General features: G+C 41.6%; 1 protein-coding gene across 1 annotated transcript in view; it reads left to right on the plus strand.

Moving 5' to 3' along the window:
• The window catches only part of RGS3 (regulator of G protein signaling 3), a 218093-nt gene that overhangs the window by 22131 nt on the left and 174151 nt on the right, over positions 1-21811 (plus strand). The window contains exons 4-7 of the mRNA XM_043981823.1: positions 6646-6696; positions 7673-7731; positions 13065-13159; positions 14215-14283. Of these exons, the coding sequence (XP_043837758.1) occupies positions 6646-6696; positions 7673-7731; positions 13065-13159; positions 14215-14283 (274 nt within the window). The remainder of the gene's footprint in view (positions 1-6645; positions 6697-7672; positions 7732-13064; positions 13160-14214; positions 14284-21811) is intronic.

Genomic DNA, 21811 nt, shown 5'->3' on the forward strand with positions numbered 1-21811 from the left:
TCAAAAGCATGAAAATCTCTATGAAAATAAACCCATACCATTAATTTCAAAATGTATATATAATAGCATAGAAATCCTATGTAACCTCTGAACTGATACTATTACTCTGAGTGAATTCAGAACACTTTTGATTCCGATATCTAAAATCCCCAATACTCATATCAATACCTTGCTGCTTACTTCTACATTTCTGTAAAATATGTACCCTTCCATGGCAAAAGAAGCAGAGTCTTGAACTATGGTGATGATTGTCATTCTTATTCAGCTTAAGTTTTTCTTCTTTAACCCCTCTATATTGTCTGTCAGTCTTTTCACCATACAAATGCTTTATAAGATTACTAATGAAAGACAAAAGCAGGTTAGCAAAATTATCAACAAAACGAGCATATCTGGAATTTAAAGGGTTTTCTAAGGTTGTCTCAGAAGCACAGCCAGGCTGGGGAAGGGCTGAGCCTGAATCTGCAAATGTAGTTAGAGAAAGTTGAGCATGCGCATCAGATCTCTGGACTTCCCAGGCAGGGGAAGCAATGGGCTTGGCCATGGGAGGAGTAGAGGGTGGGGTCTGGAGAGGAGGGGAGGGACCAGCACAATTTGAATCAGACTTGATTTTGAACTCAGGCCTGGATTCCTCTTCCCCCACTTTGCCTCCAGGTGCTAGGGGATTAAAAGCTTCTAGAGGGTGGGTCATTGCCTCCAGGCATGCAAAATTAAAGCAACAATTACTGTTAGAACTGGGAAAAGCTGCGGGAATCTCTTCAGGTTTCTCTGAAAAAGCATGGTTGGGAGAGGGAGAGATATTTCCTTGTGTGAGTAAGTTGCTGGCTCTTTTAACAAAAATAAAAAGAAAAATAGAAAATCCACAAAAACAAAGCATTAACATGATCTTATCTCCCATTTGTCTGGTTAAACAGACTAAAATCAAAAATAGGATAATTAGGGAGTTTAAAAGGTCCATTCGAAAAAAATTTAAAGGAAAACACAGCCAGTACACCAGTACTTAGCAGTTAAAGGGAGAGGGAGGGGAAATTTCTTACCCAACCAGAAGATCAGAAGAAGACTGAGGGTTAGCTTTCCTCTTCGTGGTCAGCCATCTGTTAAGGGCTAAAATTCTAGCTAAACTGTCTAAAATATCTAATGAGTGGTCGCCAATAAATTATAAGCTTTAGCAAGAGTTAGACTTTTAAGCATTTATTAAGGAGAATAAGAATTTGGTAAAGAGAGAGAAAAAGGCCTAGATTCCTATCTATTAAAGGGAGAGCACATTTCTAGCTCCCTTCTCCGCCAGAGTCCAGAGGAAAGAGCGTGAGACCGAGCGCCAGTCTCTTCCTTCCTCCTCCCACTAGTCCGCGTCACTTCCTGAAGCCTGGTCTTGCCCTCAAAGACCTTTGCTTCATGGGCAGAACTCTTCTACAGTAAGTCTCCAGCAGGTGGCGTCATTCCAATCGTTACAATAGAGAAGGGTTTTAAAATATAAAATTACTGCTGGTATAATTTATAAAATGTTCCTGAACTGGAAATTTTGGAGCAAAAACTTGGGAAATTTGTGAGCTCTTCCTTTAGATTGTAAACTCCTTGAGAGCAGGGAATTATAGTCTTATTATCCCTGTTTGAGCCTCCTGGTCACACTGCTTTTACTAGAGGAGGGATTAAAATAACGAATTCTTATCCTCCCAAAATAAGTCTTTACACTTCTCAGATTTGATAAAAATTGTTGAGAAAAGTGGAAGGCACTTTGGAAAAGAAACTGAGCTTTGACCAATATCTTACATCATGTACCAAGATAAGGTTAAAATGTATACATGACCTAGATATAGAGAGATATTACAAGAAAATTAGAAGAACATGGAATATAATATACCTAGTAGACTTATGGATAGGTGAACAAACAAGAGATATAGAAGAAAGCTAGGTATAAAATGGATAATTTTGATTACATTAAATTAAAAAGTTAAATGTAGCCAAGATCAGAATGAGAGTGGAAAAGTGGGAAACATATTTTATAGACAGTTTCTTAGATAAAGGTCTCATATCTCAAATACATAAAGAACTTTGTCAAATCTATGAGAATATGAGTCATTCCCCAATTGATAAATGTTCAAAGTATATGAACAGGCAATTTTCAATGAAAAAATCAAAACAATTTATAGTCATATGAAAAAATTTGGGTCATTGATTGGAGAGAGACAAATTAAAACAATCTTGAGATCATTTTACACCTATCAGATTGGCTAAAATGATTTGAGGGGGAAGGTGACAAATGTTGGAGGAGTGGAAAGATTGGAACACTAATTCATTGTTGGTGGAGTTGTGACTTGATCCAGCCATCTTGAAGAGCAGTCTGGAAGTATGCCCAAAGAGTTATTAGGTTGCCTATACCTTTTGGCCAAGCAATACCACTGCTAGGTCTCTTTCCAGAGATGATTAGGGAAAAAAGAAAAGAACCTATATGTTCTAGGGTGTTTATGGCAGCCCTTATTGTGGTGGCAAAGAACTGGAAATTGCAGGAATGCCCATCAATTGGGGAATGGCTGAACAAGTTGTGATGCATGATTGCAATGGAATGCTATTGTGCTTTAAGAAATGATGAGCTCAATGATCTTAGAAAAGCATGGAAAGACTTGCACGAAATAATGAAGAGTGAAATGAGTAAAACCAAGAGAACATTGTATACAGTAACTGTAATATTGTTTTAAGAATGATTTTGAGTGAATAAAGCATTTTGATTATTAGAAATACCCAAACTAACTGTAAAGGACATATGAAGAAAGGCACTATTTGTATCCAGAGAAAGAACTGATTGTATGTGTAGAAGAATTTTACACCCCCCTCCCCCATTTATGTCTTATGGTAGCCTGGTAGCCATTTCTAGGGATGATGGGAGTGGGGGACGAGAACTTACATAATATTTAAAAGGAATAGTAAGTTTTAAATAATAGATTAGCAGTTTCATGTGCAATCATCTTTTTATTATAACTATGTCATGGAAATACTTGTTTTATTCTACAAATTAAAAATAAACAAAAGATATTAAAGGAGGGATTCAAATCTAGGTCATCCCAGACTTTAATCCTCACTGCACTGAGATATTCTTCTTACTTTCAACTCTAAATGATGACTAAAAATCTTCCATAATAAAGGACTTTTTTTTTTGGACGTGTAATAATATTCCTGGAAAGATGTTCCATAAGTAAGACTAACCTGGAATTTGGGGTATGTAGTTTAGGCCTAATTTGGCTGCATCAGGAGACTAATGATAGAACTTGTTCATCAAAGAATCCAGGAAGTCAGCAAGCCTTTTAGCTCCTGTGCAAAGAAATATTGAACCTTTTAAAAGAAATGAATAGAGCACCGGCCCTGGAGTTAGGAGTACCTGGGTTCAAATCTGGCCTCAGACACTTAATACTTACTAGCTGTGTGACCCTGGGCAAGTCACTTAACCCCAATTGCCTCACTAAAAAAAAAAAATAAATAAAAATAAAAGAAATGAATGAAAAAACTACATCCTTTTCATAGGTGGCAGCTTTAAAATGTTAAAATGTTTCCACGTTTATCTTCTGAAACATACCATAGCAATTAATTTGAATGTTATCAATCCATGAAAAACCAACGGGTTCAAATTTTCCATTTCTTTCAGCAATTTAATGCATTCTTTGAAAAAAAAAAAAAGCACAGCAGCTGTGTTTACCATGGCCACGGATCTGTGGTTATCTAGAGCCAGAGGTGTCAAACATGCAGCCTGAACCAAATTAAAATGCAGATCCCATCTTGCTTTAATGTGTCATTGTATTAATAAAAATATAAATGTGGTTTTTTAAATCAATATGCAACCTGCAGGGGTCTTTATGTATGGTTTAGTGGCCTCCATTTCTATTTGAGTTTGGCACCATTGATCTACAGGGACGGTAAATAACAATCAGCCTTTGGACTAACACAATAAGCATAGTATGTCAAAAAGGTCTGAAAGTTAGGACTCTGAGAACAAAAAGGTTACAAAAAACATTCTGGCAATTTTTAAATGAATTTTCTATGAATTTCTATGAATTTTCTATGAAAATGCTTTCTATGTTATGCAATTGAGGCTTTTCCTTCTGTATCTTGCTGTCAGCTTCTGCCCATTACTGAGTACCATACTACATTGCTTTAACTTCTATGGTTTAATTGCATGTTCTAGATTAAATACATCTTTGGAGAGACTCCATTCTGGGGATTACTTTTGAGATGCAGATAACTACATCCCAGGGACAGTTCACCTGAGAAGTTCCCAGCTGCTAATGATTAAAGGCACAAGAACATATGATTATCACCATCATGAGGAAAGGGATTGTTTCTTATATAAACTTTCCATTTCTCTCTCCGATACCTAGCATGCTGGCTCTGCGTTCATTAGGGATTTAATAAGGATTGGTAGAATTGAATTTTAGTCCCATTGCATAGGATCGTAGATGGTAATGTTTAACAGATGAGGACACTGGTCTTTGGCTCACACCACAGTTCTCACAATGGGATTTTACTTTGGGCTGGTCCTATGCTTTGGAAACTGACTTGTGCCTACTTAGATTGAATTTCTTTCTCAGAAATAATTATTGTTAGGTGCTAATTAATCTATGACTAAATGGTTCCTCTAACTTTGGAAATTTAAATGTATTCAAGCCAGGGCTGGGTTGATAGTGCTAATTTTTGGGGAAATTTTTTTTCTATATTGGACAAGGCCATGGAGAAGACTAAAGAGATGCAATTGATGACTTCTAAAAATAAGTTTCTTTTCTTCCTAAACTTGGGAGACTTTTTTCAGGGAGGGGAGAGGGGAGAAGAATCTCCTTCAGTAAGCTTATGAACTTGGAAGGGGCGGGTGTGTGTGTGTGTGTGTGTGTGTGTGTGTGTGTGTGTGTGTGTGTATGTATTTCATAGATGGATCCTAGATATTTCAGATGACTCTCACCCTTATTTTTTGATTTGTATCTATTCTTTTTTTCCTGAAAAAATCTATTCCTAGAACCTTTGGTAAGTTGTAATGTTTGGAGTTAAATGGATGCTTTCAAGTGCCAGATCAACATGAGGTTCTTTGGGTTAGGGAGCAGAGAGGAATACCACGGTATAGTATACTGGTTAGGCATTTCACATGGGACCTTTCTTGGGCAATTAGACATCTACCTGGTGGCCTGCCAGGCAACTATACCTTTGCAGTAGGGACAGTGTGAGAGAGAAGGGAGCAGCCATGGCCTGCCACTCTTGGAAATACTGCCTGAGGCCCTGGTATGACTGAACTTTATCTTATCTGTTGTGATGAGGGCATCCGGTGTTAGGCAATGGAAGTCCTCAATTGAGGTATCTTTATATTGCTGGCATGTTGCTCATTGTATGTCACAGGCATCAGTAACTGAGTAAGCGGGCAGGGTAGAAGCCAGTCAACAAGTATGTTTTAAGTGTGGAATACAGCATCACAGCCCTTCAGTGCCATGGCCACTACAATCGATGACAATCAGCTTTTTTGTTGTTTTTTTCCTGACCCTGTCCTATCATTTTTCACCCAGTTAACCCTGGATGGTGAGGATGATGTTGAAGAGGTAAAGACATAGTTGTCCCATGTTCTTGTAGTTCAGTGTTAACTCTAGCAAGCATTTCACCTTCACCATTTAGTGTTTTTGCTTTGTCTTTGTTCAGTGACTGAAAGAACATGACTGTGGGAAATAGTAATTGCCTCTAACTTCAGATAATAACACCATGCACTTTTGTGATACCTTTCATCCAAATACCTTAAAGTACCCTCTAGAATTATCTGATTAATCCCCCAGAGGTTAAGTAACCAGTATTATTATCTCTATTATACACCAGTGGAAATTGAGGCCCAGGGAGGAGGAAGTAGTTGGCCCAGGGTGGGTGAGTCGTAGAGTCTTGGGGACTGCTCCTTGATGTTCATTCTAGGACCAGTACTGAGAGTGGGGGCACTTGGGATCATTCTCTTGGGCAGGAGGGTCCCAGGGAAATTAGATTGATTTGAGAGCTGAATATAAGGTTTGCTACATTCAGAATGTGCTGGGACTGTAGTTTTGAGAGCATAGATTCATCCATTTGTTCACTCAACATTTATCAGGCATCACCCATAGGAATGTACTTTATCCTTCTAATGGGGAATGTGTCTAACATGGAAGGCCCAAGAGGCCAGCAGGGTCCTTGGCTTTGACTCCATGGAGTTCCAGGCTCATTGACTTTATCAGTTGCAAAAAACCTTTATAATTTGGCTGTGACTTTTACACTCATATCCTGCCATGGAAGATGACACTGGCATCTTCATTGCATAGCAAGTAGAGGATCTGGAGTCTGACCATTTTTCAGGGGCTCGTTGGAAGGACAGGCTGGAATTGAGATTCACAAAGGGCTTGATTGCCTTAGCTAGCTGATGGGCTGCTTCCTTGTGCCCTTCTCTCTGTAGTTGTGAGATCGAGTTTCTTGGATTTTGCCGCATTGCTGCTATACCTTGGTGGAAACTGGCAGCAGGAACTGCTTAGGAAATCTGATGTGGGTCTTGGTTCCTTGGATGCTTTGTGTTTTAGAACTGTTTGATAAAAACAGACCACGTCTATTACTAGCCATTGGATTTTTGGATTATACAGGGGATAAAATGGATTGCTTGTGTTTTTTCCTTAGGTCAGTTGAAACTGTCGATAGACAAACAAGACCGAGTTTTGCTTCTTCATAGTAAGTATTTTTTTTTGACACGTCTCATTCAGTAAGGGCTGGACAGATAATTTCCATTGTTTTCAGACTGATTTTGACTTCCATTTTCTTTGCAAAATTGTTCTGTTAGTTTTGAACAAGTGTGGCTTTTTTGTGAGACTTTTTGTAAGGCAGTTTCTCTGCTCTTGTCTCTCATATGTCTTGGGCTCATATCCCAGGCCATTTTGCTCAGCCAGAGCAGTTTTATACCCTTGGGGGCAGCTTTCTCTGTCTGCAGTATTCTGTAATTCCCTAAGCAAGCATCCACTGGAAGGACCTCTCCTTGCCTTCCTCCTCCTGCTCTTGATTTCTTGACTATCAGCTTATGAGTGTTCTCAAGGAACAGGGAAAGAGTTTTTTCAGTCACAGACCCCACTCTGTGCAAACAAATTTTTTTTAAAGTTAGTTGACAGCAAGACGATCACTTTATTTGTAGTGGATTTTTTTTCCTTTGCTTCCATCTATGTTTCCACCTGTGTTTGTCTCCTTCACGGTCATTTCCCTCTCTTTTGTCTTGCTTCATAGGGCCTTAGGCTAAGGACACAAGGCCCAGCCTGCAATAAACTCCTGCAGAGCCTCCTGCTGAAACCAGATAAAGAGAATGGAAAAGAAGAGCAGAATAGATTCTGATTCCTTGAGGCTTACCATCTGATTTCTTTTAGACTTTAGCTACAAAAGCCAGGGCCTGCTTCCATGACTGCCTCTGCCTCTCCATACACTCTTTTTCAGATTCATACTTGGTTACCTGACAACATTGGCCTTGACTGCTTGGCCTAGTTTGTGCTTCTTCATTTCATTATGATTTAGCATGGGGTGGTGCTGGGGAAGGGGAAGGGGGTTGTGGCATATTTGAGGAAGGGATAATAATACCACAAAGGAAAGGAGGGAGTCTTGCACATACAGGGGCATGTGCATTTTCCAATATTAATCCTTCTATCCACTATGTACTTTTCTTTAGTCATAGAAGCCAAAGATCTCATGACCAAAGATCCTGGACCTTGTGATGCTTATGTGAAGGTAGGTAATGGTGGGGGCAGGTGGGAAGGATGCCATTTAACATGACTCCCCTGTTTCAGTGCCCTTAGGGTATTGAGAAGTGGAATCTATTTCCAGACTGTAGATGTTAGGGTTTAGTCAACCCAAATATTGCTTGAGTACCTACTGTACATTATACCCTGTGCTGCAATAACTCCATTCTCTTCATCTTGACTGGTTGTCATTCCATTGTGTCAGCAGACATAGATATATAGGATTTTATATAGTTAGAGAATATCTTTACATCCATTATTTCATTTGATCAGTTAATAGCTTAGAGCTGTAATCATCTCTCAGTAACACTAATGAATGAAAGATGAATGTTTGAAATTCACATATAACCCAAGACTGTCTTTCTGCTAGCAGCTTCAGTGATAATCCCACCAAATCTTCAACTAGAATTATCAGTACAAACTGGCTAAAAATTGGGCAGTAGGAGAGAAGAGGAGAATTCTAAGGCTTGTTTAATGAACCCTTAGATTAGTGGTCTCCAAACTGAGAGCATGGTCTGACCCAAAGGAGTGTGTGATCAATTGGAGAGTGGTGAGATGACTTATGTTCCACCTTCCCTATGATAGTTGCCCGGGGAGCTTGCCCTCTAGCAATCCTTAAATCAGCCCCTTCCCTTTGCTCTGCAAGCTCCTAACCTCTTCCCTTCTGAGCTGAGCCACAACCTCTTGTGGCAGTGAGTGATCCAAATGATATCTGGGCACCCACAGCAGCAGCTGTATAGGTGTTTCTCCTCCAGGATCCCTACCCTTTGTCCACCAGATGACCTCATGCTTGTGGCAAATGTCCTCCAGTGGTGGGCTCTATGATCCAGAGTAGTGACCTCCATTTCTCCTTTTTTTTTTCTAGTAGGACAGAATGAGTTGCACAGCATGAACATGTGTGAATAGATACAGATTTCTCTCCATTATCTTTCTCTTCAAACCCACTCCTGTTCTGGTTTTCTCTATTACTTTCAAGGGTACCACCGTCCTTACTGTCACCCAGGTGTACAATTTCAGTGTTATCTTTGATTATTCACTCTTCTTCACCCCGCATATCCAATCAGTTGCCCACTCTTGTCATTTCTTGCTTCATATTTCTTGCATCTGTCCCTTTCTTTCTATTCACATAACCACTGCTTTAATGCAGGCCTTTATCAGTTTTTGCCTGGACTACTGTAATCCCCTACATCCTTGGAAGGGATGTTATGACTCCCTCTTAACTTTTGCCTCACAGAATCCCTTTTCTTCCTCCAAGATGAAATTTATTTTGTATATAAGTATAAGGGTATACACACACACACACACACACACGTATCTCCTTGTTGTCTCCCCATTAGAATATGAGCTCCTTGTTAGTAGGGATTGTGGCATGTGTGGGGTTTATGTCCCTTGTGTCTGACAGAAGCTAGTTTGGGAGAGAGGCAGACGTTATCATTTGGCAGGCAGGTTCAGGAATGGTTTCATGCAGAAGGTGGTGTTTGAACTGTATCTTAAAGAAAGAGAGGGACTGTTAGGCAGAGGTAAGGAGAGAGTGCATTCCAGGTGTGGAGGGTGGCCAGTGCAAGGGCATAGAGAGAGAAGATGGAGTGTTGTGTGTGTGTGAGGAAAGGAGAGAAGGCTAGTTTGGCTGGATAGCAGAGTGTGGAAGTGGAGTCATGTCTAATGAGATTGGAAGTGTGGTTTGGGGCCAGATCCTGTAGGACTTTAAAAACTGAACAGAAGTGTTTATAGTTTGTCCTGGTGGCAATAAGAAGCCACTGTGTAGTTGGTTGAGGAGGAAAGTCATGGCCAGGTCTTCACTTAAGGAAAATTACTTTGGCAGCAGTGTATAGGATGGGCTGGAGTAGAGAGAGGCTTGAGGCGGGATAACAAACAAGAGTCTCTTGCCATAATCTTGGTGAGAGGTGACAAAGACCTGACTTAAGGTGGTAGTTGTGTGGGGTCTTACATGGCAGGTGGTGTAAAGGTAGAAATGGAGAGATTTTGCACCTACTTGGATGGGGAGTTTGAGGGAGGGTGAGGAGTCCAGTAGAAAGCCAAAATGACAAACTTGTGAAATTTGGAAGAGGAGCAATTAGGAGGAAAGAGAACGAATCTTTTTTTAGTCTTGTTGAGTTTCAGCTGCCTCCAGGACATGTGCCATAGGCAACTGGTGATGTGGGACTGAAAGTTGGGGGTGGGGGAGATGCTGGGGCTGGAGAGAGAGATCTTGGGCTCATCTGCATAGCAATGGTAACGAAGCCCATGGGAGTTGAGGAAGTTATCAGGAGAAAGAGTATAGAGGACCTAGGACAGAATCTTATAGAACAAACCATAGGGGATGTGAGGTGGATGATGGGTCAGCAAAGGAGACCTAGAAGGAGCAGTTGGACAGACAGGAGGCACACAGGAAGAGAGCAGTGTAACAAAAACCTAGAGAGGAGACACTGTCTGGATGGTGGGGCAGTCATAGTGTCTGTCAAATGAAGCAGATGAAGGATGAGGACTGAGAAGGGACCATCAGATGTGGCAGTTAAGAGATCATTAGTAACTTTGGAGAGAGCAGTTTCAGTTGAATAGTGAGGTTGAAACCTGGACTACAAAGGATTAAGGAGCCGGTGAGAGGAGAGGAAGGGAAGTTAGTATATACAACTCTTTCAAGGAATCTGGTTGAGAAAGGGAGGAGAAAATTTGAGGGGATGTTAGACTCTAGTGAACTTAAAAAAAAGAATTGGAAAGTGTGTGTGTGTGTGTGTGTGTGTGTGTGTGTGTGTGTGTATGTATGTGTATGTGTTTAAAAGGGAAGGAACCAGTTAATAGAGAGAAGTTGAAGATTCAAGAGAAGGAAATGATTAAGGGCAATCTTATGGAGAGGACAGCATCAAATATACTTCTAGAAAGGCTGGTTTTGGCAAGGAGAAGGCCACTTCTTTGTCAGAGTCTAGAGCAAAGGAGGAGAAGGGTAGATAATGTCAAGGGGTTTTGATGAAAAGAAAGGAAGATAATTGGAGTAGAGAGACTTGTGTCAGATGGCCTCAATGACTTGAGGTGGATTGAAAGAATATGTCATGAGACTCAAGGTGGTTGAGTCCGCATGGATAGTAAAGCCCTGGAATATATAGCAGGTGTTGGGGAGTAGAGGCCGATGGTCAGCCAGGTGCAGCACTTTATGAGAAAGAACATAATTTTGATTGAGTGGAGAATTTTGATGTAGTGGACTTCAAAGAAGGAAGGATCACTGAGTAAAGGAGGTAAAGGGAAGGTCTGGAAGTGAAATTGAGCAACAAGGAGTATTCTGACCTCTTCTTGTAAGACAAGTGTGATGGTAGATGTGAGAAGGAGATGATAGCTAGGTAAAGATATAGTGTCATCAAGGGGGAGCCAGGTTTCAGTGAGGGCTAATACACGGAAAGAGTATGACAAAAAGAGGTCCAGGGTGAAGAGGAGCTTGTTCTTGTTGGAATAAAAATTCCAGAGGGCACAACATAAGGGGTGGATAAGGTTGCAATGGGACCTGGGGGGGCGTAGAATTGAGGGGAATGTGGATGAAATAACACGATGAAAGTGCTGGGGACAGTTTTCTCTTAAATGGCTCTTACAAGGATAGGGAGAGAACCAACAGAAGCCACAGTGGGATATATTGAGCCAAGTGGGTAGAGTAGCTCAGTCTCCAAGGGATGTTGCAGAGGGAGCTGGATTGGGCATGGGTCTGATCCTTCACCTAGGTGGCTGATAGAGAGGAGCAGAGCAATGGAGAGGATGGTAGCCAGTGGTTCCTGTTAGCTACTGAGCTTGGGTGGGGTCTGCCAGATGCAGGTGCTTGTCTTTTCCAGGGAGATTAGTGGTAGGGAGTAAGATGATCCCTTTTCCTCTTTCCCTATGCGAGATCTTGTCCATTAAGATTCTATTATGGGAGGGCAGCTAGGTGGCGCAGTGGATAAAGCACTGGCCCTGGATTCAGGAGTACCTGGGTTCAAATCTGGCCTCAGACACTTGACACTTACTAGCTGTGTGACCCTGGGCAAGTCACTTAACCCCAATTGCCTCACCAAAAAAAAAAAAAAAAGAAAAAAAAAAGATTCTATTATGGGGGCAGCTAGGTGGCACAGTGGATAGAGCACCAGCCCTGGATTCAGGAGGACCTGAATTCAAATCCGGCCTCAGACACTTAACAATTACTAGCTGTGTGACCCCGGGCAAGTCACTTAACCCCAACTGCCTCACCAAAAAACCAACCCCCCCACAAAAAACAACAAAAAAACCAAGATTCTATTATGATGACATATTGTGGTTCAGGGGTAACTTCAGTTCTTGAGGGCTGTACCACAGGAGTGCAAACTTTTCTAGGACCTACTGGGGAGTGTAAAGTCTGATAGGTCCTATAAAGCTCTACATGCTTTGAATTTAGGTCTAGCAATAATCTGTCACCTAAAGATCCGCCTAACCAAGTTCGGAGTCTCATCACTAGCAAGTTAACCATCTGATGATGAATGTTTTGGCTCTCGTAACTCATGAATTGTCTACTGAGGGATGGAGAGATTGTGATCTGGATTGGTAAAATGAGTACCCATAATGATAAAGATTAAAAAGAGTATTGAATTAATTCATAGCTTAGTCATGAATCAGGAACAGAGTAGAGGCGTGGGCCTTGAACCAGGCATCAGACAGAAGGGTGATAAGACACTCTTATGCTTTCTGACTGTTCACTGTTGCTCTAGACACTTGTAAAATTTCAGGGTTGAATTCTAGGTGGGGAGGTTTGGAGAACAGAGCAGGAGCTTCATTTGTCTTGGTCTGATTAAAGAGACTAACAAACAGAATTTGAACTAAGAAGCCAAGGCTGTCCTGACTCATCTCAGGCTTCTCTTTGACTTGAAACCTTTTGAGGTGCCACCCTGAGTTCCATACTCCTCTAGTTGAGTGGTTATGAATAGTGAAAATATAGAGAATTGTTTTTTCATTGGAAAAGTCAGCTTTACCCAAAGGCCTAACCAAGAGTCCAGAAGTCAAGCCCATTCTTTGGGAACAATTGTTTCTAGCTTAGCCTGGGCCTGTCTTCTGTATGACACCCTAAGGCCTTGTGCTGACTCTTCTGAGAGCTACCTTTAACTTTAAGAAGTTGATACCTTTATGTACTTTTTGATGTTTGGTTGTGGGGGGTCTCTCCTTGACAGACAAGAGGCTCCCCTGGGAAGGCACTTAATATTTGGCCACTGTTTGCATTTTTGGCAACTTTGAGCTGGTGAACAAAGGTGATTAATGATAATTGCAGTGGTTGGTAATAAACTGCATCAGATTGAGAGTGGCTATGATTAGCTAATACAAGTTTGTCTCCATTTCAAGGTGTCTGTGGTACCTGATAATGATCGAAAACGGAGGCAGAAAACCCAGACTATCCCAGACTGTAAAAATCCAGCTTTTCATGAACGGTTTTTCTTGTAAGTAAATCTTTTGTATTATAACTCTGTCTTACCCTGCCTGTCTCTTCTTTGGTGGAAAAGGGATTTTTTGGGGTATATAATTTTGTTTCATAAGTTAAACAATCCAACTGAAACCATGCTTATTTCCAAAGGCCAGGGTTTTTTTCCTTGTAGATCTACAGAATACTTGATATGTGGCAATAAAATTGATGTGCTAGATGTGATTTAGCTATTTCTTATATTTGAAATGCCTTAGGTTTATGGCTAGAACCACCTTCAGCCTCTGGAGAGAGGGAATCCTAGGGGTGAGGAATGAGAGCACTTCTAGGTCTGGTGGGCTGAAGTAAGGGCCTCAGTACAAAATTTTGCTTGAAGGAGCACTGGCCCAAGTGTTGCTGAAGCTTCCTTTGGTTAGGGAGTCTTTCAAGCTAGGATGTTCTCTGGTGGCCTTTTGGCGTGTGAAGAGTATTTAGAATGAGATCTCTTTTTCTTCTCTTCTGATTTCTGGGCCTATGTAGTTAGGTGAAGGAAATCTTGGGCTCTCTGCTTTCTGATGAAACATTCTCTCAGACAAACCAGAGAGTGCATATATAACTTCAGACTCGATTTCCCTTCCACGGGTCTGCATTTTTCCTCCAAGTTAGGCTTGGTCGTGATGCTTTGGTAGCATAGCTCATCTCTGTTTCATAACTCTTTCAGGTTTTTTAACTATACATGTTAATATACCAGCCAATTTCCCAGTAATTTATTCTGGTTGAGCTGCTCCCATTTCTGGGGGTCTATCCTTTGCTGAAGTCTTTATCTTTGAGGTCTGAGTTTAGCAAGGCAAGAGGAGTGGCTGGTGTTCCCTCTCTAAGCTTATAGCATGGATAACTTTGGAAGAAGAGGTTTTTGAATAGTGGCTGGTTTCCAAAGACAGGATTTTTACTCCAAAGCTCTTCAGCAGATGGCTATAAAACCCTACATTGGATCATGACCACAAAGGTGACTTAATGGTAATAATATTTATTTGATTCAACTTGGGGTCCTGTGTCAACCATGAAGGCTCTTGATGCCTTTGACTTACTTTGCAGTCCCATCCAAGAGGCAGATGAGCAGAAGCGGCTTCTGGTTGCTGTGTGGAACAGAGAGAGAGACCATAGGTAAGAAGGGTTTCCTGGGTAGAAATGTATCCCTCCACTGGACCTTTGGGCAGAAATGGGGAGGGACATCTGCTGCCACCCAAAACGCCATTGCATTGATGATTTCCAAACATCAGAGGCTGGCGCTCCCCATCCATCTGCCTACCTCATTTTCGGGTGCTGTCCTGTGTTGTCACCTCATGTGTTGATGCTACAAGTCACTCACTCTGAGGTTGAGGATATAGAAAGAGGTCATGGGGTTCTGCCTTTAAAGAGCTTACAATTTAGTCCTGCCTCACCTCCATTTCTCTTTATATTCATCTTGAAAAATCTCTAGTTTCCTTTAAGCCTTAACCACTTTCAACCCCACCCTTTGTCTGACCTCCCTGGCTGCTAGTGCCTTTCTGGTCCAGTTTGCCTTGTATCCATTTTGTATATATCTATCTGTACACATATTTCCTGCTAGGTGGTCAGCTCCTTGATCCAGGGGCTGTTTTTGTTTGTGTTTTTGTATCCCTTGCACCTAACTTGGGCTGACGTGTAGGGAGTAGGGTGGAGTGGAAAAGCATTTAAGTGCTGACTATGTACCCAAGCACTGTGTTTTGTGTTGTAGATACAGATAGAGAATTGAGGCAGTTCTTGCTCTTATGGAGCTTAGATTCTGACTGGGTGAGACACTTTATAAAGAAGAATTTGGTTTTGTAGCAAATGGAAAGGTCGGACACTGTTTAGGTTTTGGTGGCTAGAGTTGCAAGGCAAATGGACCTTAGCAGGTGCTTAGTAAATGCTCGTTGTTTGGTTTATTGATTGACCCATAAAGCTAAGGAACAGTAAAGGGGTATATATGATAAATGCCAAATTTGTATTTATTGCCTTTAGGAATTCAGAGGAGGAAAGGAGCTCTGTGGGCTGGTGTTTTCAAGGAGGCCTTCCTAGAGAGGTGGGATTTTAATTGGGTTTTAAAGTAATGGGAAGATTTGGAAAAATGGGAGGGAAAGCATTCTAGACAGGGAAAATGAGATAGGTCTATAAAGGCAAAAGTGTGCAGAAACATTAGATAGTGGAATGGCTCTGGGTGGAATAGAAGGTTAATAGAAGGGAATTCTAAAGAGGAGCTAGCTGTGAAAGGCAACCTGGAAAGTTCAGTGTAAAGGGATGGGCCACAGCTGCAACAGCAGTATCACAAGGGCAGGCTCACCTTGCAGTAGAGGGGGCCAACTAGCATCGAGGGAGATGAGGCAGATGGTGGTAGATGAAGAAGCTTCTGTGGGATCTGGCCACTGAGAAAAGAGGGCAGTGCTATGAGACAGAGGGTAAAAACGAGAGGAACAGAAGGGGAGAAAAGTCCACCAAATTGACAAAGAGGCAACAAAGTAGAGGAATTATTTATCATTATTATTGGAAATCTGTCTGGAGAAGAATGATATCTGCAAGTGGCAATACTACCCAGACCCTTCAAACAGAGGAGTCCCCATGAGTGAACCCATCATGGCTACAAAAGAGACAGTGCATCTCTTCAAAGTTGGCTCTTGTGAACTTTAAAGCCCTATATAAAGTCACTCGTTCTGGTTATTGACATATGGCCTCCTTCTGGGGTGACTCCACCCACTTGGACTTGTGGTTTAAGTCTTCCAGAGGAAGCTTCTTAGGGTTCTAGAGTTCACGATGTGGAGCCATGCTATTACTGACACTATAATTCCTGAGCTCTGATCCATATGCTTCCCATTCACGATCAATCGGATAAGAGTCATTGGCTCCTGTCAAAGGAATTCACTCAAAGGGCAGAGCAAAAACAGTAGTTAAAAAAATGTCCCTCCTTGACTTGGGGCCCATTCTCCTACAGAAACACACTGTATCTGTGGAGAGAGTGGACTCAAACTTAGAGTACAATGGTAGTGAGGTGCACATGTAATAAATATATGTGGTAAAGGGATAACCCACAATTACTAGCAATGTCTCCTTTCATAGGGCCCTCGCACAGCTTCCTTTGGCTATATAGCTCTTTAATGGGGAGGCTACTCAGATAGGCACCTTTCTTGAGTTAATAGCGGGCATTTCTCTCTGCCACAAGGGGCCACATTCCTTCAAGCTACCTTATTCCTTTGGGTGACTGTCTTTTTATATCCATGTTTCCAAGGAACATTACTTTGCCTGGATTTAGCCTTTCTGTATTTGCATCTGGCATTTCCCAGGGAGCTGCTTCAGCCTGATCCAGCCTGGCCTGAGGCCTATGGTCTCTGTTCTAGCCTCTGGGACTCCCTAGGGAGCACTGGGATGCATCTCCTTTAAGAACTGCCTCAGTTCCCTCCCACCCCACTTAATAGTATTTTATTTTTTTTCCCCCAATTACATATAAAGGTAGTTTTTAACATTTATTTTTGTGAGATTTTTGAGTTTCAAATTTTTCTCTTCCTTCCCCTTCCCAAGATAGTAAGCAATCTGATAAAGGTTATACAGTACAATCATATATTTCCACATTAATCATATTGTGAAAGAAAACCCAGAACAAAAAGGAAAAACCATGAGAAAGAAAAAACAAAAGTGAAAATAGTATGCCCATCTGTACTTGGACTCCTTAGTTCTTTGTATATGGATAGTGTTTTCTATCCTGAGTCTTTTGGAACTGTCCTGGATCATTGCACTGCTGAGAAGAGTTAAGTCTATCACAGCTGATCATCTCACAGTGTTGCTGTTACTATGTACAGTATTCTCCTGGTTCTGCTCACTTCACTCAGCATCAGTCCACTTAAGTCCTTCCAGGTTTTTCTGAAATCTGCTACTCATCATTTCTTACAGCACAATAGTATTCTATTACATTCATGAACCACAACTTGTGCACCATTCCCTAACGGATAGGCCCTGCCTTAATTTTTTTGCCTGGGTTTTTTCAGGTAATGTTGCTTCACTGGGATCTAGCTCCAGCTATGTATGTTCTTTGCATTTGCCCCTGGAACTTTCCGGAGAGGCCTGATTTCAACCTGTCCACCTGTGCCCCTTGCTTTCATCCCTGAATTAGCCTTAATCCAGCCAGTTGGCCTGTACCCTCCTTTTTCCTGCGGCTTCCCAGGATGCATTATGTCAGCTCTGGATGATGGCCTCAGACCTCTGATTTTTGTCTTCATGGGAGAGCCTTCTCTAGTGCTCAGGAGACTTTTAGACACCTAACCCACATTCCTTGCCAGGTCCTGCCTTGTGGCAGGACTCTCCTGCTCTACCTCCACCTGTTCCTACTTGTTGTGAGGTGGTCTTCTGTATCTCATAAGATGTGTTATACATACCATCCACAGTTGGACATTGAGGGAGAGCCTTGAACAATATAATCACTTCCTTCCTTTGATGGATTTCTTTCCAGTTACTGATAATCTGCCTGAACTCATTCTTCAATGCTTAGCATTCTCCTTCCCTGTCATATTCTCCCCAAACTAATGATTCCAAGTCCCATGGTGTCATTGTATAAACCTTGCTCCTCCTCCCTTACTGCCTGCTTCCTTATACCCATCTCAACCTGATTCTCACTGTACACCCCCATTATCCCACAACAGATTTACACGCTCCTTTCACCGTGCTCTCTGGAATGCCTGTTCCATGGTTAAGAAACTTGTTTTCAGCCTAAACCTTTTCTTTTCTCGCTCTCTCCATCTTCTTGAACTCACTGGTACTTAACTCCCTTTCCAGAAGACATGACATCCCTGTGCACCCTTTTCAGCACTGGTTGCCCCTTCACTCATTACTGTGTCACCTCCCTACCTGCCCCCCACCTCAATGTTTGTGGTGTGGGGAATGGAAATACTCCTTGTTAACCACTGTCACTTCCAAGCTCTACCACTACTGCCATCACTCGATAACTTCTCCTTTGAGATTCACTAAATCCATATCTACCATCCAGTCAAGGTTCTGACCTCCAGGAAAATGACCTTCCTTCCTTAGTGAGTTCAGTGTTTGCCTCACAGTCTCCCTCACTTCTTCGCTTATACTACAGGAATTTCAACATACTCCCTCAAATATCCTAACTTCCCAGGTCCTCGACTTATTTATTTCCTGTGATCTTCTCTTACCCTACCTCAGTTTATACAGAGATGTTTATGCCCTCCATCTTGCCATTACCCACAAGTGTTCTCCTTGAATGAAATTCCTTTATGTTGTCATCATCTTTTATCATTCTATCTTTCCTTCTGCCTTACAACCTCTAGCCCAGTTCTTTGTTCTCACTGTGATTTCCAATCCCTCCAACCCTCAGTTATTTCCCAGGTCATCATTCTTCTTTTGGCTATACTCTTTCCCCTTCTTCATCTCGATCCCTTGGCAAACCAGTTCACCTCTGCACTAGTCTCTTTTCTCAGGTTCTATCAGGTTCCTTGCCCTCCGCATCCTTCCACCAGTCATACCCTGCCAAGTCCCATGGTGCTTTGCGTGTTGTCTCCCCTATGAGAATGCTAGCAGGGACTGCTTTTGCCTTTCTTCATATCCCCAGAGCTAAGCTGAGTACCTGGCACATAATAAGTGATTGCTGACTGAGTAACCTCACAGAGTCATCACAAGTCCAAGGCACATCCACCACGGGACACTCATTTGCTTAAGCTCAGGAAAGAACAAATACAAAAGAGACAGAGGTTGTCACATGCTCATGACCACATGGAAGCCAAGGGGGCGGCAGGGCAGTCGCCCTTTACCTAACCTGCCTCTTGGGACCAGCTCCAAATGGTCCACATGTTTCATGGTGGGAAAGAGAGAGAGAGAGAGTCAGATCCTAGGAGCTCCCTTTTGTATATTCTCTGATTCATCAGTTCTTCAGGCTGAGTAGTCATTTAAGGGACTTTCCATCATCAAACAGTACAGGCCAGAAGTAGGGTTACCCTCTCCCCCATTCTTCCCACCAGATTCCACATGGTGGAGTGGAAGAAGGCGTGGGATATCTGCACATCCTTCAAGGAATAGCTTCCAATTGGCCCATGTTGCAGACACTTGTTCTTAGAGGCAGCTGGTGACACAGTGGGTAGACCACTTAGCCTGGAGTCAGAAAGACATGAGTTCATGCCTGAATTCCAACACTTAACTAGCTGTGTGACTTTGGACACATTACTTAACCTTTGTCTCAGTTTCCTCAACTGTCAAATGGAGATAATAGTAGCCCTGACCTCCCAGGGCTGTAGTAGGAATAAAATGAGAGGATATTTATAAAGCACAGAGTATAGTGGCTAGTACATAGTAGGCACTTAATAAATGCTTCCTTCTCTTACTTTATCCTTCCTTATCTGAACCAAATACTAGGAGGTGACAGTGCTGCTATATGACTGCAGATTTATCTCATTCACCATCAGAAGAAAATTTTGTGGGCTTACAGCCAAACCCTTGGTTTGATTTTCCCCCCTGTACTCTAAAGTTAACTAATTGGAATGCTTTTAAAAGTAGTATCCTGAGGGGCGGCTAGGTGGCGCAGTGGATAAAGCACCGGCCCTGGATTCAGGAGTACCTGAGTTCAAATCCTGCCTTGGACACTTGACACTTACTAGCTGTGTGACCCTGGGCAAGTCACTTAACCCCCACTGCCCCACAAAAAAAGAAAAAAAAAAGTAGTACCCTGTAAAAAGTAGCAACCTTCACCTCAAAATAGAAACTGCATGTCATCATAGTGATATAAAATGGCATCCTGCTGTTAATTTTCTTCTTTTGGACATTTGTTCAGTACATGCTTAACATTTGAATAGAGACAGATCCTAGAAAACTTATTTGTCCAGGGCATGCTGGATATAGATATGTGTATGAGTAGACGATCAATTTAAGCTATAAAGTTATTTTACTGTACTGGTTGTTGTGTGATGAGAACTCTTGGAGGTACAGCCATTCACCTCTCTATATTACAACTAGAATTTTGTGACAGTAGAATAAATTAAGCAAAGTGCAGTTTAAGAATGAGTGATTAATGTTAATTCAAGTTATTGGCAAAGAAAGGCACAGTTATGTTGGAGCGAATGAGTCAGCATCAAGTTGAAGCAATACAACAATGTACTTGGGGATGTTTCTCATATTCTTGCCTATTTTGGGAAAGTATGATTCCCTATTCAAAAAACCCATAATAGGCACTCCAAATAAAAAAGCATACAAAGAAAGAGACACATATATAACTGTCTCAAATTGCCTTGAATTGTATTATTGACAGACTTACTGAAAAGCCATCAAGAGTTGTTAATAAAGAGCAAATCTTCAGTTCTCGTTGTCATGACTCAAGATGTTGAACACAAACTTGATGAATAATGCTGAAGCATGTCACTGATCCATCTTTCTTTCTTTGTCTTTTTTTTTTGGTGAGGCAATTGGGGTTAAGTGACTTGCCCAGGGTCACATAGCTAGTAAGTCTTAAGTGTCTGAGGCTGGATTTGAACTCAGGTCCATCTGAGTCCAAGGCCAGTGCTCTATCCACTGCGCCACCTAGCTGCCCCTGATCCATCTTTCTAAGAGAGAATGCCTTTATAGCTTCATAATATGCAAAAGGAAAATATTGTGAAGAATACTACCCAGACTGGTGCATGTGTTTCTAAATCAAAGAACATTTTTCTTTTTTTAAATTAAATTAAATTAAAATTTTGGGGGGAGGCTGTGGGGGTTAAATGACTTGCCCAGGGTCACACAGCTAGTAAGTGTCAAGTGTCTGAGACTGGATTTGAACTCCGGTCCTCCTGAATCCAGGGCTGATGCTTTATCCACTGCACCACCTAGCTGCCCCCTGAGCATTTTTCTTAAGTATCATCATCAGTCGATTTGAAAAGAAAATTTAATGAATTTACATCATGATCTTAAAATAATACAGCCACATTGGATCATTTTTGATAGACTTTCACATCAGCCATACTGGTTTTCTACTTGTGTTTTGCATAGGCTTAGCTCTTTCTTGTCTATGTATTCTTGGGGCTCTAGAGCCTCTCTAAGTGTGTCTTCCCAGAAGCCACTTTGTCTGTTGTAGTCCCCACTTCTCTGTTTATCTGGATTTTTCCTGTCCTCCAAACTCTGGGCCAAACCCACCCTCCTCCTTGAGCCTTCTCTTACTTCCCAAGGGTGAACTGATCTTTTCTCATATTGCTTTAGCTAATATGGTTTGTTCTGCTTTTTGGTAGTTAATCACATGCTTCCCTTGTAAGATTTGAAATCACAGACTTGGAGCAGGAGGTGAATGTAGGACATAGAATGTTAGAAAATAGATTGTTATGACTGGAAGAGATCATGTAGTTTAATTCCCTTACTTTACAAATGAGAAAATTTGTGACAGAGTATGGTTAAGGTTAATTACAGGCAGAGCTGAGGTTAGAAAACTTCTGTGTCTTTTCTTTTTAAATACTTTTTTTCTTGGGGCAGCTAGGTGGTGCAGTAGATGAAGCACTGGCCCTGGATTCAGAAGGACCTGAGTTCAAAGCCAGCCTCAGACACTTGACACTTACTAGCTGTGTGATCCTGGGCACGTCACTTAACCCCCATTTCCCCACCAAAAAAACCCCCCAAAATCAAAAAAACTTTTTTCTTTTTGTAAATGGTATTTTATTTTTTCCTAATTACACAT

This window comes from Dromiciops gliroides, chromosome 2, assembly GCF_019393635.1.
Source record: "Dromiciops gliroides isolate mDroGli1 chromosome 2, mDroGli1.pri, whole genome shotgun sequence".
Classification (NCBI taxonomy): Eukaryota; Metazoa; Chordata; class Mammalia; order Microbiotheria; family Microbiotheriidae; genus Dromiciops; species Dromiciops gliroides.